This window comes from Cinclus cinclus, chromosome 1 (genome assembly GCF_963662255.1).
Source record: "Cinclus cinclus chromosome 1, bCinCin1.1, whole genome shotgun sequence".
NCBI lineage: Eukaryota > Metazoa > Chordata > Aves > Passeriformes > Cinclidae > Cinclus > Cinclus cinclus.
This window is the reverse complement of record NC_085046.1, coordinates 70,442,663-70,461,029: the sequence shown is the minus strand read 5'-3', so window position 1 is coordinate 70,461,029 and position 18,367 is coordinate 70,442,663. Positions and strand designations below refer to the sequence as shown.

Sequence of the window (18,367 nt, the reverse complement as noted above, 5' to 3'; positions counted from 1 at the left end):
GTGATGGCATTGTAACTAAATGGGTAGGGTGTCCTTAGGTTTTTGGCTCACTTGGAGTTCGGGAAATCCGTTTGAGATCAGACAGCAAGCTATCTGAGATGAGGGGTTGGGTTGCCATTGCATATTTTGATTGAGGACTATTGCAGGAACAAACTAGAGGATACAAGTACATGATTGATTTATATTCATGTTTCATAAGCATCCTATTCCTGAGCTTCAGGTCTGCGAGTGCCTGACTGCTATTTGATGCCTGGTTTGCATCTGTGTATTCTGACTGAATTAATTATGTGAGTGGATTTGCACACAATCTCCTCTATGTATCTTGTGCTGATTTTTGTCTTTAGGGCAGGGTGTAGAAGTGCCCCACGGTGCCTATTTGCATGTTTTTGGGTGCAGTGTTTGGAAAAACTTGCCTCCAAGATGTTTCCAGAAGGGTTAGTTTCCGTGAAGATAAATGCAAGAAGAGTAAAACAGTTGTCTTGAAAGATACACGCTAGAAAAATTTGCTTTTTTCAGTGAGATAGTGAAAGAATGATAGGGTGGATTTCAGTGAATTTGAGGAATTGAAGAGGTATTTCAACTGTGTAATCTTCTAAGGAGCATCTCAGAAATGTTGTTCTCCATGGAGAGATTTCAGCTTTGGTACTGTGCTACTCTTAGTAATCCCCTGATAATTTGGAAGTTTTTTGGGGGTTTTGTGCATTTTCTTAGTGACTGCACATGTAGGAGAGGTAACACTGCTGTTAGCTTTCTTGCCCCCTCACTCAGGACCTGACTGCACTGGTAATGCCCTTGCTGAAGGAGGGATGATACAATCTCACAAGCAACATGCTATTTAACAGATTTGTTTCCTTCGGGTGCCTGTATCTCTCTTGAGGCTGTATTCTTAATAGCTTTTACATCTCAATTATAATTTAGTTACGTGTCTTTGTGTTCTTTATTCATAGAAATCACCTGGAAAACCTGCCTGAGTGGGTGTGTGACAGCAGGAAGCTGGAAGTGTTGGATGTTGGCCACAATCAGATACGTGAGCTGCCTGCCCGGTAGGTCTTGCAGACCAGTTGCACAATGGGGAACAGGATAAACAATTCAAAAATCATTGCTGACTCAGTGTTTAGCTTGTTCAGTGACTGTCAGGGCTGTTTTATCTTTTGCTTCATTTCATTTTTACCTTGTGGGGTGTTGTCATGCCTCAAGCTTCCACCCAGCCTTTCTTCTTTTACTTTTATGCAGAGAAAGTAGCGCCCTTGAACTTTGAAGCTGTTCATGTGGCTGTTGAGGCAGGAAAGCCCTTCATTTTTAATACTGAATATTAAATATTTACAGCCATAACTTTGCATGACAATTTTAGAGATCCAGCATTTGTAACTTAGTTTCAGCGAAGCTTGGAAACTCCAGCTCACAGCCCTGTTTGAGAGAAAAAGGGTCTAAAGAATGGAAAGCCTCATCAAGGAAGTAAACTCCTGCAAGAAGAGCAATTGCCTTCACTACCAAGACAATCTCTTTTCTAGAAATCTAAACATAAAATTGGTAAATATAAGTGATAGAAAAGAAGTCAAGAGGAACCAAATTAGGAGTTGAGTTTAAATAATAAATAAGTCTTGCTATTATTTGTTCTAGAGAGAGCTGTCTGTTCAGGTGAGTTTTACTGCTTAGGTGGTGATATTGGGCATTTTTAAATTTCTGCCTTCACTGGAAGAGAGCTGTCATTTTAGGTTGTTCTGTCCACTTTGAAAGCAATGTTGTGAAAGATGATGGTGTATCATGAACTACTAAATCACAGAATAAGCTGAGTTGAAAGGGACTCACAAGGATCATCAAATACAAATATTTTCTTTAAGGAGCTGTACAGCACAGAAACTATCATTCTTGGTTTCTGATGTTGTTTTTTTCTGGGTCAGGTGAATGTGTAAGATGGTAAACTTGTCTGTTTTAGTGTCAGAAATGAGAAGAGAATAGATTTCAGAAACAGGGGCAGAAGAGGATGTCAGGAGATTTATCAAGCAAACTAACAGGCTGATGTGTAGACTTTTAATCTCTGTTTTTTCATATACACACACAAAAAAGTGAAGCTGTGCCTACTCAGAAGATGGGGGTGCAAAAGTTCATTTTTCTTTCATTTGCACTTCATAACAGCCAGGACTTTCAAGGCATACCGGATATCTCTGGGAGATTAATGATTAGCTGAAATTAGGTACAGTCAACATCCCACTTGTCTCTCCTGCCATCTTAACATTAACCTCAGGAAATAGCTTATCTTTGAAAGTTCTTCTTTGTAGTATATGTCTAGATAGCTTAGCTCCTAATAAGTCAGCTCAGTTTTAGGGTCCTGTTCCGTTCAAAAGGCAGGCTTTGAATGTGTTAAACTTCAGGGGAAATTTGGGTCTGGACTCAAATGCAAATGGCTCAACATGCCTAAGTATCAAATAAATGCAAGTAAAAGTGTAAGTGTGTTCAGGTGCACTGTTGTGTACTTTACACAGACTAGCATTCTGAAAACCTGTGAAGTGAATCAGCAGGGCTCTCCTAGGGGGCTGCTTGTGACACTTAAACACAAATGTTCAAATCTTGAGTGACCAGCACATTCCTGGTAGGGTGATGATTGCATCTCTTCTAAACAAACTATGCTTGATGCTGTGTGTTTGCCTCTTGAAACAGAAAATTAGTCCTTGAAGACAAAAGAGTTGAAGCAGTTGTGGTAGAGGTTTCTGTACTAGCATTCATCTCAATTAAGGAAAATGGGAATATGTCCCCTGGACTGTAATGGAACTGTTTTAGTTTTAAAAGTACTGAAAAATAACAAGAAGGCTACTCGGTCTTAGCTATGCAGGACAGATTCATAAAAATCATACTGCCAAAGAGAAAGGAAATGCTTCAATTGGGAGTTGCCAAAATGACCTTGTTGCCATCAGTGAATAGATGTTTGTATGTGTTTTTGTTCCTTCTTGTCTGATTTTTTTAAAAGATGTATTTGTATTCAACATTGTGTTCTCTTGAAGAGTTGCTTAGTAAAGGAATTGGTAGAATGCTTACACCAAACCATGTTTTCTGAGAAGATGCTGATGATGAATGACGTGCTTGTCCTTAGAATTTACTGATTTCACCAAAACTTCCACTGGGAATTGGGCAAGTGGGAAAGCTGCCCATATGGAAGAGCAGTCCCTACATCCTGATTCCCCACCCAGCTTAAGATTTAAGCGTCCCAGGTTCATCAGGAGCTTGTTTAGTTAAATGCTCTTCAACCTCTTTTCAGCCAGCCCAGGTCCTTCAGTGCCTGTGTGACTTGAAAAATAAGACAAGGCAAATTAAAAAAAAAAAAAAAAAAAAAATTTTTTTAAACCAAACTCCCTCGAAGATTTACTCCATTATTCTGACTTATGGAAAGAGGAGATCTCTGAGGATTTTGCCACAATTTGAATTTTCTTTTAAATTTTAAAATGGTGCTGCCCCCCCCATACAAAAAAACCTCAAAGGGATTTTTTTTTTTGCTGTCAACCAGTTCTGCTTTCTACCTTGATATTTGATGTTGACATTATTAGCCAGTCTCAAAAAACAGAATACAAAGGCACGTTCATAACTGAGAATTTTTCAAGTAAAAGCAGAGTAAAACAAGAATGGTTAAATAATAAATACATAATAGATAGGCTTATTACTTTTGATGAGTCTTTTCACCCCGTGTTGAGCCTTCTGGAATGATAGGGCTGGTTCTTGACTTGCATCCATGGTCATAACTCAGACAATCCAGCCAAGTGAGATAACTGTTAACACTGGCATGCAGATACTGAGAGTGACGGTATCTGTCAAGGGGAAAATACTCAGTGTACTTGATTGATGATTCTGGCACAATAATCCCATGACCTGGTGCTTTGTAGGGAAGGGGTAGGGAGGCTTGTTATATGTATTTGGGTCATTGTGACAGAGAGAAGATGATTTTTGCTTTAATGCTGAATAATTTGAGAGTATTGGATTGAAGCAGGTCAGCGTGTTGCATGGGCTCGCCAGATTAAACAGTACAGTAGCAGGCATGTAAGACGTGGCAGATGAAGAATAATCTTTTTTTCTTAATTTGCTGGAAGTGGTTTCTGTTCAAAATTCGGAGTTGCTCTATTTTTGGTGTCTTTAGGTGCATGCCCTCATTGCATTGTTTCTCCTGCAAATTTAAGCTATACTGTTTGATCAGAACAGCTATTTCTCTATGTTGCCCTCTTCTCCCCTCCCCTTCTCCCCAGCCCCACAAAAAATGGAGCAGGGGGATGGGACTCCGGGTCATCTATTGCTTGTAAAAACTCAAGAAAGTAAAGCCGATTAGATAAATTTCATTTGCTGTAGAACTGGAAAGGAGGCTTTATATAAGTCTGGTATTAACAGAAAAGAAAAATTGTGGGGGTGGGGAATTGCATTGGATTATGAGTCAGCACATGATGAGTAGAGCACTACAAAGCTTGTGGGGTGACTGGTGATTTCACCCCCACTTCTGAAGTGCTTGCATTAGCTAGGGGATCCCACGTGCAGGTTTCTGCAGCCTTCGTTAGCAATTACCTCCTTCACTGTCGTGCTTCTATATTCATGTTTTATACAGTGCCATAAAATAACCCTTTGTCACTATTTTCACTCCTGAATCATCTGTGAACCTCCTTCCCTGTCTCTGAAAACCTTTTGAAAAAGTTGGCGGGGAGTGGGAAGACGTTTTTGGATCTGTGCGTAATTAATACCATGTCTGCTAATCAGTTGGCTGAATCACTTTCTTTTAATGAACCATGATACCATATCTAAATTATCAAAGAAACTCTTTAGTTTATTATTTTCTCATTTATGGTGTTTTTTATGTCTCTTAAGGTTGTTTTACAATAGTAGCTTGCGGAAGCTGCTGGCAGGACACAACATGTTAGGAAGGCTCCCAGATCGGCTCGAGCGAACGCAGGTGGAGGTCCTGGACGTGCAGCATAACCAGCTCCTGGAACTGCCATCTAACCTGCTTTTGAAAGCAGACAGGTAAAATTATAAAGAAATTGGATCCTTTTGACTTGCATCAGATGAACCTTGCTTGGCCTGTTACTTCCTGGTTCAAAGGGTAATCTGAGGTTCCCCTAATTTGAAAGTTGCCACGCCTTGGGTGGTAAGAACAGATGTCTGATCAGCTCACCGAAACACATTTTTTTATTCTGGTTTTGTTTCCTTATATGGTTGCTTCTTTTTTCTCACCAAGCTCCTGCTGTACTTCTTGAAATCTAGCTGTAGAGTTAAGCACATGCTATTTTCTACTACATATACTGAAATGGTTTAGTGGCAGTTTCTTTAAATACATATTTCTTAGGCTTGTTTGATGCAGTGTGAAAGCTTTTTTTTCCCCCCTTCAGTCAGAGGCTAGAACTTATTTATACCTGTCAAACAAAACAAAATCTGTGCATAAAGCTGTCAGAATAATTCAGTTATTCCCCTGCCCCTGCTTTTTGAATTTTTTTCTATGCTTTTTAAATGTTTGTCACTAATTTAGCTGGTGTCACCACTTGATCTGCTTTCTGGATTCTTATTTTTATGCTGCAATTTCTTTAGTATCAGAGTCTTCAAGGTTTTGGATTGTTTTTTTTTTGGTTTTTTTTGTTTTTTTATAAATATGAACATATCCTTCAAGTGACTGTGATAGAAATACAGGAGGTTGGTAGCATCATCTGGGGATGGTGGATAGGCTGGCCCCACTTGATGTCAGCATTCCTTGCACCTCTTCCCTTCCACATATAGTCATGGGATTTTTGAGTGCTCAAAGCATGCATAATTTAACAGGCAGTGAGATTGTGTGCTGTGGGGTTTTGTATCTGATCCTAGCTGTGACAAAAGGAATGCATAGCTTCTGGCTTTCTTGAGAGGTACAGAAGCAAAAGAAGTGGTGATCTCGATGGCAGGGCTTTTTTCCCGATGAAGAGTATTGCAAAACCCCTTCTTTTATACTATTGTTAATTCTGTCATGACCCACTAGTTAAATTTCCTGGAATTAACTTGGAGAATTAGGTTGGTGGTTGAGATGCTTTCTAAATAAACTCATTTAACTGTCCCAAGTTGAATCTGTTAACTTGGAAAGAAAATAAACCTTTAAGTAATTTTCAAATAGGTTGTAATTTGAAAGCAACTAAAGAAATAATTGTGCTAAATTTGTATTAAAAGCAGTTGTTGGTCTAGGATGTAGCATAGTGCAATTTTTGCAGAGTGAAACAGATTTTTTTGTACTGCAGCTCATCTGTAGGCAGGGATTTTTTGGAGGTTTTTTTGTGGAGGTTGTTATTTTGGGGTTTTTTTGTTTTTTGTTTTTTTGTGATGCCAGAATGAACAACTACAAGCTAAAACCAGGACTGGGGGAAGATTCCCCAAAGTTTGTTACGAATATGCTGAGAAGAGGTAGAATTAAAGAATATTTTGTATAACAGTGTTAAGTGGCTTCCCCTCTGCAGCTTTTGAGCAGCACGAGGCCCATGTGTTCAAAGTCTTCTACCGGTCTTAACAAAGTCATGCACCATCACAGGAGATAAACAGAGCTTACCCATTCTGACATCTCATCACCAATGCACCTTCCCTTGCCTGTGATGCTAGTGGAAGCAGTTGACTTGGGGTAGCGTTTTCCCTGTTGATCCCTACTCTTTAACTTGGTTTAAGATGGTATGGCTTGTCCATGCTGGTTCTCCTATGACTCCTGTTAAAGTGAGAACTCTGAAGGAAAACAGCAGTACAGGTTAATATATTAGTGTACAATGTCAGAGTTTTGTATTTGGAATTTTCTACATAAAACTTCTTTCCTTTTGTTTTCAAATGCTTGCATCTATCAGCAGCTAAGTGTCAACAGAAATGAGTCTGGAAAGGCATTCAGGAGATTGTTTTGCTTTTAAAAAGGTAAAATGCTTCTCTTCTTCAAGCATTCCCTGGGAAGCACAATCTGTACTGCCAGACGTGCCAAGAGAACTGGTTCTCCCGAGTGGTGTGCCATAGTCTCTACCCAGCATGTAATATTGGACAAATCACTTTACCTCACAGAACCTTTATCTCTGCATAAAATGATTTGCCTTTTACAGCCTTGAAAAGATATGGGTTTGTTTTGGTTTGGTTTTTTCCAGAGGTACTTGGGTCTGTGCAACTGACAGATGATATCTTGTCTGGATATGAAGTCTCATGCTGTGAATTATAAACGCTTTCTCTTTCTCAGTCCTGAATATTTGACAAAGTGGGTGTGAAGTGCCTTGGGCAAACTTCAGCACAAGCACTGGTGGGCTTTGACTTCTAGAACATCTGAGGAAGGAAAGGAAATTGGTGCACTGGTAGACAAAGAGAGAATATCACTTCCACAAAAAAAATCCCCAAACCCCAAATACTGAAAAACCTCAGGTCTCTTTGTAAAAGAATTTATGAACATTTATTTTCTGCCTTAATCCTTCAAAAAACAGTGAAAAGGTATCATTTTCTGCTGGAGAGTATAATTAGGGATATTTTGTTGGTCTGCTTTTAAATTAATTTTCTATTTTAAATTGTTAGTCAAGGAGAAATTGAAGACTAACCTATGAAACATCTCTCTGACCGAGATAGAACTTGGTTCTGTTTATTGCACTGAAAGTATGCACATCTTGATCATGTTAGCAAGGATTTCTCTTGTGGGGTGGGGATTTTCTTGGCAAGATCAGTGCTACAAGAGGCAGCCAGATAATCTCTTCATTTCTCATTACCATATGCTGGAAAAATAGAGAATTCATGCAAGTGCTGCAGCTGATGGGGAAAACTCCCAAACTGAGTCCTGAACCTTTTTTCATGCACCTGCATTCCTGAGGCCTTTCATTTCTATCCTCTGCTGCATCTATTGTGATGCCTTTTCTGCCATCTGACTCTACAGACTTTTTACTGCCTTCCCTGAGCAGCTTGCAGGCAAACTACCATTTAATGGCGTGGAAACTGTTGCACCAAGTGTTCTCCAGATGAGTCTTGGAGAGCTTTAGCTGGGCACAGTAGAAAAGCAGTGTCAGTGGTTGGGGCAGGGTTAAAATGGGGAAGCACAGTGGTAAGATGGGCAAGGATTTGTTTTCTTGCCTAAGCATCCTTTCCAGTTAGAATGAGTGTTTTCAATGTCAACCCTTAAAACAGCCATTGAACTTGTAAAGCATTTGTGTGGTGAAGTTGTGTAGCTGTGATGTGCACAGCTTAAACCTGGGGCTTTGTTTTGCAGTGTCTGGTAGTGGCCAGCTGTGGTGGTTAAGCCCATGTCAGCTATTCAGAGCTCGTCTAGACTCTGTCTGCATGATTTTTCTTTTTTGTTTTCAGCTTTGTTCAGCTGTTCTTACCTCATTTGATTTTCTGTTTGTTTTGAATTTATTTTATTTGTTTTGGGTTTGGTTTTTGCTGGAGTTCTGGAAGGTGACAGAGTTAAATTTTCTCTCTTTTGGTATTTGCTACTTCCACCCACTGTGGCTGCTTCTTTGTGATGCAAGGATTCAGTCCTATCCTGGATGCAGGGGAAATGTGAGGGAGGAAACCAAGTCAAATGAATGCCAAGTGCTGCTTGAATGTTTGATGCACATGTTTGTGTTGCAGAAATGCTTAGCTGCCTTTGTCTCCTTGTTGCTAGGTTAAGGATTGCAAGCAGGTACTTTAGAAACTGGGGAAATCCCAGTAAATAGAATAGCTAAAGATAGGTTAGAAAGTAAGAGCTGAGGAGAGAGCAGCAGTTAAGTGGTTTTTTTGGCAGTCCATCAACAGGAAGGGGATTCACTTGAATGTTTCCGTCTTTTAATTTATCTTCTTTATTTTTTAAATAAAAAATACTCTTCCGCACAGGCTGGCAAAACAGCTTTGATTTCCCCACGCCCCCCTCTCTTTTTTCCCCCAGACATGCTTAGCTTACAGGATTCTTTCTCACACACCTGCTACCACATTCATAAGTTATTTTAGACTTAGGGAATCAGAAATTGAGGGCATGTGTCTGCAGAAGGCACTGAAGAAGAAATTTTACATTTTGATTGCTCTGTACTGATGGAGGTCTTGGGGCATAGGCCAAACTGGAGATCTTGATTTCTCTGCATATTCTCTTTTTGTGATTGCACTGTTCTTTCCAACTCTTATCAGTACTTTTAAGCTAAACAGTGGATTTGATTTGCTTCTGCTTCACCAAAGAATGCTGTTGTCTGTGTTCCTCTTTTTAATGTCGAACATTCCTAAGCTTTTTGGAGAACTTATATTTTTTCAGTGAGGCTGTGTCTTACCCAGCAAAGCAAGTTTGTCAAGCTGCCTCAGAAAATGGTGAGGAATTCAGAGGTGCTGTGTTCTCCCAGTTTGTCTGTATTCAGGATCTGTGTGTGCTAGAGTTGGGCATTGGTAGGCAAAGTTCAAACCTTTTGCATTTTATATAGAAGATATTCTTCCTCTGCTTTTAGAAGCTCAAATTGAGATAAAAATCTTCTGAGTATGAATAAGGAATGGATATGACTGCATATTAGGTGTTTTTAGTTGAATTAAATCCATGTCCTTGATTCTAGCCTATTCTTTGGGACAGCCTATTTTCTTATTTTGTCTTTTGGAGAAGTTAAGTCCGACAAGGACTTAATACCCCCAAAAACCGAAGGTGACTTATTACAGCCAGACACCACTGTCTATGTTATTATTCCAGGGAAGAATATTCACCTTGTCAAAGCTGAAGAATTCAGACATCTCCCTGCCAGCACCTTCATTTCTTTGTTCATCTTCTATGCTCTTTTAGTACTCGTTAATTCGTGCTTTCCTGGCTGTTTTGTGCTCTGGTATGTGCACAGGCTGCTGAATTCAGGTCTTTGTAGTGATGCTGAAGTTTTTTTCATGAGCTTGTGGTATAGTGTGTGGGTGGAATTGGAAAGGGAAACAATTAATTTTGGACTGAGCTTTAATACTTGACATTCTGCTTCCATCTGATAAGCAGTATGAGTGGGATATCTTCAAGGAACATGCATCAGTTTAAGTCCATGCACAAGAGAGATGGGAACATTGTGCCCAAGTAAATTTCCACTCCTCTGGAGGGCATTTATAAGATGTGCCTTCTAAGGTAGCAGCTGGCACATTGCACAAGGATGAAGAAAATGGGGAGTGGAAATAACCTGGAGGAGGACTTCTGTGTTAAATCAGCGTGAGGGAAAACCTGACGGGCAACTGCAGTTTTAGATTTTGCTGGGTTTTTGTTCGGGGGTTTCTTTGGGTTGGTTTTGCGTGTGTGTGTGTTTGTTTTTGTTTTACTTTTGTTTGTTTTTAACATAAGATTACGGCACAGAATTGATAAGTCTTTGGCACTAGCAATCTGATGGTTCATTCTGTTCTCTGCCCAAATAATAGTGAAATATTTTATTTCATTTTGAATTCTAAATCTAGACAATATCTTGAAAGAATTATTATTTCAGAATGTTTTTTAGTCATTTTGATGTAACAGCTGGTCTAAAAACACATAAGCAAGCAACAGGCTCATTTCCAAAAGCTGATTTAATTCTAATTATGTCATCTAGTGACAGAGATGAGTGTGTGACTGTTCTGACCCTGACTGTCAGTTGTTTAAGGTGAGACACCCTGCTACCACAGGGTTCCCATTCTAAGCTGTTGGCAAGACTTTTACTACTCACCTAAACTTAGTTCACAACAAGGCACTAGCCTGTAGGTTATGATGATGGGGATTTATTTCCAGTGTCATTGTAGCACTTCCTGGAAGATTTAGCAAAAGTTCAGGGTGGGGGGAATGGGGTGTGTGTGTGCAGAGCATCAACCCTCCCCTTTCCCTTCCCCATTGGAAAATACATGCATCAAAACTTATTTCTGACAGGAACACACAGATTCCACTCACTTTTATTACCAGTGAGGGAACAAATTGAAATCTCTTATTACATTTCACCAATGTTGAAAGTTTATTAAGAACAGAAGAATGATAATTTTTGTTCTGAATTTAAAATTGCTACAATATGGTACACTGTATTAATTTCAGCTGTGTCAGAGTAATGTTCCTTTTCTTAATTGAAGCTTTTAGTTGTACTTTGGGCTAGCTGTTCTTGATCAGACTTCACAGCCACAGGGTAGATGCTCTCTAAATTACCTCTTTGGCTGCTGGTATCTGTGAAACACGCCAGGTTATTCTCATGCAGCTTGTGAGAACAAAACTAAGATACAGGTTCTTCTTCAGAAGAGCATGGCCTTTCTCAGGGTCTGTTTTGCTGTCATCTCTTATCCCCATCTTTCCTGTGGCAACTCACTTTTCCCAGCAGCCTTAAACCTAATTGTTTCTTAAGCCTTTCCAACTTGAGCTGAAGATGACCATTTTGTAGTATGAGTGGTACAAAAAATACTGTGGCTTTAATGTTAATCAAAGTGCCTTTATTTTTGTGGAGAGGGAAGACTACCATGCACATTAGATTGAAGTTGCCAAAGTAATAACTCTCTGTACTTTAGCAATAGCTGTACTTGCTGCTGTTTAATTAAGCACAGGATCTGTTGATGTGGTGTGCTTCGGTTTAATGATCCAGCTTTGAAAGAGCTTAGTGTATTTTTAGTTTGTAGCTAAAGGGTGAAATTGAGCATCTTTTTAGAATAAATAAATAAATTAAAACCCCCTTTCAGCTGCTTATTTCCTTCTCTGTACTAATCCTTCCTCCCCTCCCTTCCTCCTCTGGATTTTTAGCACCCTTGTGAATGATGAATGAGCCTGAGGATTAAACTCTGTTTGTCTGAAGTGGACTCCTCTGTTTGCGTAAAGCAGCTAACCTGGTTTCAGTTTTGAAGCAGTGCTGAGAGACTCTTGCTTCTGATGGAAATAGTGGGTTTTTTTAATCCTTTGGTATTCCACATGACTCCTGTAGCATGTCTGACCCTTATTTACTGCTGAGCAAGTTTGAACCAGCTGTTACTCCTGCAAATCCACTTCATTCATTAATAGACCTTAAAGGTCAGTATGGACTCCTGTGTGCATGGGAGCAGCCATCAATATTTGATCACTTTCTCTTAAGATGAGTGACAGGAAAGCACCTACCTTTTGTATCCTGATCAGTGAGCTTTACAGGCTTGGGACAGCACATTTGAAAGTCTTTTTTCTTAAATGCAGCCTTGTCCACTGCAGCAGCATGTTCCCATTAGTTGGTAGGAGCAGGACAGCCTGGTCTGAATGCAGTCGCTGCAGACTGGCAAGCCCACACTTCTGCACTGCTCCGAGACAGCCTCTTCTGAAGACAGAAGGAAGGAAGAGGGTCCCATATCTGTTGAAAAGGCATGATCGTGCCAGAGTTGGTTACTGAAGGATAAATAGTCGAATTTTTCCATTTGTTTGGAATTGCTGGCGTGAGTTCTAGCCATGAAGATACCTACAGTGCTTCTGTGATCACCATACTCCCCTAACAAACACAAATTCTCTGCCTGCAGAACTTCGCTGGCAGGAATGGGCAGTGCCTATACCTCAGCAGGTCTTATTCCCATCCTGGAAAAGGCCTTTGGGGGGAAAAGAATAACTCAATTTCTGTGCTCCTTGAGTCGTTGTTCCTTGTGGTGCATCTGCAAAAATATGGGTTTCTGCTGTGTTGGGGAGCAGGGGAAGGGCACTCAGAAAAGCTATGCAGAGATAAGGCTCTCTTGCTGCGTACATCAGCAAGCAAGGATGTAACTTCTAAAATTTAATTTGCTACTGGCAGAGTCTCTTTAAAATCTAAAACACAAATTACTGCTTGGCCTCAAGTTTTGGTTTTTGTTGTGATTGATGCATCTTTTTTTATCCAAATATTCAAAGAGTACTTTTCATATTTTGTAGTTGCTCTCAGGCCCGCAGGTTTGAACAAAATACTGTCTGCACCTTAGATCGTATTTAAAATACTGAAAAATTGTCTGGCTTTTTTTACCATTGATGTGTTTAGTCACTTGAAAGGCAGTTCTCATGGTTCATTGATGATGAATACAGAACTCATTTTTGCGTGTAATGAGTATGGAAATGATGTGGTTTGTTATTGCTCTTACCTGTAGCTACAGCAGTAGTAATATTGGAGATACTGAGTTCTTGATAACAGGATAGAGGCATTTCGAGGTACCCATTTTGCTGATGTTTTGTTCTTAGAAATGTGGTCTTTAAAAAAATCAGAAATTTTGCTCATTTAATGCTAGACTTTTCGTCTGTCATGAACTTGTTGCTTTTGACCTTCACCTATGACTATCTTAAGTTAACTCTTAAAATTAGAGATTTTTATTTATTCTTTTGGACAAAACCTGCAGGATGTTTGACTGAGCTTCCTTATATAACTTCTCTTTGCAGCCTGAGATTTCTTAATGCATCTGCCAACAAACTGGAAATGCTTCCTCCAGCCACCCTTTCTGAAGAAACCCACAGCATCTTGCAGGAGTTGTATTTGACCAATAACAACCTCACAGATAAATGTGTACCCTTGTTAACGGGCCACCCACACCTGAAAATCTTGCACATGGCTTACAATCGCCTACAGAGCTTCCCTGCGAGGTAAGGAACTCGCTTCACTGCCTCTGGCCCACGGGTGGGTGGGCATCGTGAGGTATTTTCACAGCAAGAGCTGAATTGCGCAGGAATGTGGTGGCAGAGGCTGCATTTTGGGTGTAGTGGTACTGCAGTGGGTGGATTCCCCAGCTTATGCCCTCCTGCACATTGCTACCCTCCCTTGCAGTACAGGCAAGAGAGTGATGCTTGTTACATGGTGAGTTTTCATGGTGCTTGAAACTCTTTTCAGCTGGACTAATTCAGCATGATGGCTCTGTGCTTTTGGAAGTCAAGCACAAGGAGGTCTTCTCTTCTCCCTGGCTTGATAACTTGCTTACATCGGGCGAGGTTTTCCTCACAAGAGATTTGTGCGCACAGCCATCTGGAAATGTCCTCTGGAAGTGAACTAAACTCTACTAGAGAAAAACCTTCTCAACTCCAGAAAGAGGTTTTGCCTTGGCAGCAATTTCTGTGCTTTCAGTTCACTCTTTTTTAATCAGGAGTCTTTCAAGTGTAAGATGTGCTGTAAAACTGATGGGGTACAACCTTGAAAAAGAGATGCCAATAAATAATGGAAGAGACATCTCTGTCCTTGTGTGATATTCTGAGCAGCTGGGCTTCAGCAGCAAGGAGATGAGACAGATGAATTTAGGCGGGAGGGCTGAGTGGGGTGCTAGGAGGGGAAGATGAGAGGTGGAGAGATGTAGTGAGAAACTAGGGTTGATAGAGAGGGGAAGAAAGGAGAAAAGAGTGAAAGTGAGCTGGTAAGCAGGGGGGATGTAATCAAAATAAGTAATTTGAAAGGTAGCATTAACAAACACTGTCAGAAGTAGTACACATTTTGTTCCACAACTGTTTTAGCATCTGACATGAGGAGAGCTGACAGGCACTGCTGTGAACAAGAATCAAAGTCTGTGATTTTTTTCTCTTAAAGTAACAAAAACCACTGCTTTTATCACCACTTCAAAATAAAATATGCATCTATTAGAAGAACTACTCTCAAATTCTTGTTTTCAAAGCAAAATGGCCAAGCTGGAAGAGTTGGAGGAAATCGATATTAGCGGGAACAAACTGAAAGCCATTCCAACAACCATCATGAACTGCAGACGTATGCATACTGTAATTGCTCACTCCAACTGCATTGAAGTCTTCCCAGAAGTAATGCAGCTTTCTGAAATAAAGGTATGGAATGAATGTGCTTTGGAAAAAGCAAGCATAATGGAATATCACCAATTCTGTTCTGCCCTTGGGTCTCTCATTGCTATGGGATAGTATATTCTCAGAGAGTATGAGGATCTGACAGCTGCTTTCTCCTCTGAAGTCATATGCAAAATATTTGCCCCCGTGCAGCCTCAGAGTAGAAGGAAGAGGAGGGTCAAAATCTGATTTTACGCTTACCTTGGTTGCACTGTATCTTTTCTGCCAGAAAGGTGTTAATTGTCTTCCTGTGACAGTCTGTTTTGATATGACTTAAACATTTGGCAAGAGCTGTGCATAGTTAACTCTTGCTGCCTGGCAGTTGGTTGATTCTGTAGGAATGGACTTCATTTAGAGCGTGTCTTAAAATCCGCTGAAGCTGCAGAACAGGATATGCCTCGGGGACAGAGATAAATTTGGGGAGCGCAGGATTTGACTATTTAGGAAATCTACTTTCATTTTCTTCATTGCAGTCATATTTTGCACAACAGGAAGATTAGCTAATTTGCCTCCTGACTGTGTTTCCACAAGTAGTTCTGTACTTCTTCCAACATTTCTTTTTTGAGGTAGGCATTCTTCACTTGACCACACTATGAACAGTATTCCTTGCCTTTTGTAAACTGAGTTCCTGCTTCTCGCCTGGCTCTAGTGCGGAATAGTTTGTGCTGTGTGCCCTTTTTGCTGGACAGAGCTGGGAGGCTGTTTTCTCACAGCATACAAATCTTATGATACAGCACAAAAATCTATCCTTCTCTGAGGCTGAGAACTGGTTACCTATTCAGGGACTCAAAACAACTTTAGTATCCTTCTGGCGCTTTGTGAAGTCAAAAGGCTTAGTTCCCAGCCTGCTGTGTGTGTCTCGGTGTCTGGGGTCATGGAAAGCAGCAGGAGCAATAATTCTGTTGGACAAGCGAGTGTATGTAAAGATGAGCTTTATGGTTTCAGCCAGGAAATCTCAAACAAACTCGTGGGTATTTGAATACTCCTCCCTCTTTGGAACAATGGCTAGAGGAAGCAGAGGGCCATTTAGAATCAATCAGAAGTAAAGCCTTTTTTCTTAGAGGAAGAATTGGGGTGGGGGAACAAGGCTCTGCATGGTAAACATTTCTTTAAAAATATGAGGGTGGTGTTAACAAAAAAAAAAAAAAAGATAATGTAAGCATACTGATAGGCAACAGTCACCTTTTTCCTTTTGTTTGTGTCTTGGGGAAAACTGAATGCTTTATAGGAGTGTCATTTAAAGTGCTACTTGGCCGCATGGAGCAGCAAAATGCTCTTGGAAGAGTTGGCAGTTTCTTCCTGTTGGTTCCCTATGGTTTAGTTCTTTTCAGCAGAAGAAAGAGATGTGGACGTCACTAAGTGTTTTGGGAATGTAGGGATAACGTGTGGCTTAATCTGAGAGGGCAAAGTGTTCTTTGACTCCACTTTTGTGGAAGGAAAATGCCTCGTCAGTACTCAAGTCTAGTTTTGATTTACATGAGACGAGTTCATATAGTTGCCAGATGGGAAGGTGCCTTGTTGGACATAAGGCTTCTGGGCTTTGGGTGGTTTCTCCAGGTCAGGGCTGGTGTTTATCAGTCTGGAGATTAAGCATGTGCTGCCTGCCTGTATCCATTTCTTGCCCTTACCTGAGTTCCTTCTTAGATATGGGGCAGCATTCAAAATATGCCAAAGTTCAGAATTTATTTCTTTAACTATGGGTTTGGTCACTTGGTGAAATAAGCTTGTTTGTAGCAAAGCACAAAGTCACCTAGTCTCTAATGTCACCTCTGTGATTGTATCATAGATTATTAATTTGGACTAAAGAAGCATTCACTAAACTCCTGGGGAAACTGTTACGTGAGGTAATGGCTGTTTTGCCTCTGTATTTAATTAGTCTGAGAGGCTGACATACTGTGTTTTTGGTGTCAGTGTCACTGGAACAGTTAGCATTCTGTGAAATTATTTCAGAAGGAAAACTAGTGTAGATGATGATGCTTTTACAATTGCAGTAACTCCAGGATTTCCAGACACAAGGTCATTTTAAAGATATAATTTTCTCTGAGCTTTTTTTACACGCTACAGTCAAGGCTACAGAAGTTGTGTGTTGTCCTCTCTTTTAAAGAGACCTTGGAAATACCTTGCACAATACATTTTTAGGGGTTTTATTGTCTTTCATGACAGGTATTTATACTGTCAGAGTTAGGTTTGCCCTGTGCACACTGAAATGTCTTCTGTGAACGGCAGAGCAGCTGGAAGCACTCACACCTGAGTCAGTGCCCCAGCAGACTCTTCCCTGCAGCTGTTGTGTGACTTCAATTTCCTTGCTTTGCAAAAGAAAAAAGTCAAATAGGATAACATTGGTATGACCACTTTCAGCTACAAGTAGAAATAACCCAAGTCCTTTCCAGCCTTGAACACAACAGTTACAAAACTGTGAAAGCAGCAGGCTAAGCAGATGCTTCCTCTTAAACCCTGTCTTCCAGCTGCCCCATCCAGTGCAAATTCCTGTGTGCAGTTGCAGTTGTTCTTCTGGTGCTGCATGGGTGGAGGCGAAACCAGCTTGCATTAACATAACACAGGAAGAAATTTGGATAAGTTGGGAAATTAGCTTTCCTGCTTGCCTGTGGAGTAGAACAAGGACTAAATTTAACACAGACCCACAGCAAGTCCCTCTTAAGCCTATTCTTCAAAGAGTGCAAGTAATGCCTAAGAAATTCCAACCTGATAAATAAACCAACTTCACTAGCCTTGGCCTAGGGACCAAGGGATCTGCTGTAGAGTGTCGCTGTCTTTGGTACACTGGGCATTTAAGGAGAACAATGAAAATAGGGTATTTGTGCTTTTCATTCCAGAGTGCTCTTCCATCAAATATGTAATGGCATGGAGGTATTGAACACAGGAAGGCCTGCTGGCAGCTTCCTTAATGTGCAAAGTAATTGCTGCCTCTCTGGAAGCAGCAAGAAGTTGTCCAGAGGGAAAAAACTCACTGGAATAACTTCTGCTAAGCTGTCCACTATTTTGTTTGCGTGACCAATTTAAACTTTGATTTCCTTATCAGGCTTAGATAACATCAGCAGTTTGTTCTTCATAGATAATAAAGCCTCCATATTAGACAATCTCAGTATTCAAGATTTGGGTCAGAAAATTTTTATTTTCATTGCACTGATTTAATAAAGTGTTTGGAGACTGTTCTTTTCCAGGTTTTACTAGGTTATCTTAGGTTTGCTTTCAGCTCAAGAGCCGATGTCTTTGAATATACCTACAAAAATGAAAGTGCCTGTCTTTTGTTGATGGAAATTATATAATGGTCAAAATGTGCAGCTAAAAAAAGTCTCCCTCTGCCTCTTTTATTAAAGTTTCTGAAGTTTTTCACTTTTGTAACTTGAAAGTAGAAAATGGCCTTTCAGAAAGGTGTAGATAGTTTTTCTGTCCTCTATTAAATACCCGTCTTCTGCTCTGTCCTCTCAGAATTGCACGCTTTTTTTTTCTTTTTTTTTTTTCTCTTCTTCTTTTCTGTTTTTTTTTTTTCCCCAGCTTTTGGGGCATGCTACACTAGTCATTCTGTAGTAGTTTGGAGATTTGGTTTTGTTCTCATATGCCCTATTTTTCCCTGTGTATTGACTTTCATTTGGATATGCAATATGCGGCTTTAAACAATGTTTGGGGATTTTGTCATTCTAGTACACTTGTTCTAGCTAATTTGTGCTCAGCAGGTAGATAGCCTGCAAG

General features: G+C 40.2%; 1 protein-coding gene across 1 annotated transcript in view; it reads left to right on the top strand.

The window, feature by feature from the left end:
- Positions 1-18,367, top strand: part of PHLPP1 (PH domain and leucine rich repeat protein phosphatase 1) — a 134,288-nt gene that overhangs the window by 104,009 nt on the left and 11,912 nt on the right. The window contains exons 9-12 of the mRNA XM_062499446.1: positions 948-1,043; positions 4,837-4,992; positions 13,265-13,465; positions 14,479-14,641. Of these exons, the coding sequence (XP_062355430.1) occupies positions 948-1,043; positions 4,837-4,992; positions 13,265-13,465; positions 14,479-14,641 (616 nt within the window). The remainder of the gene's footprint in view (positions 1-947; positions 1,044-4,836; positions 4,993-13,264; positions 13,466-14,478; positions 14,642-18,367) is intronic.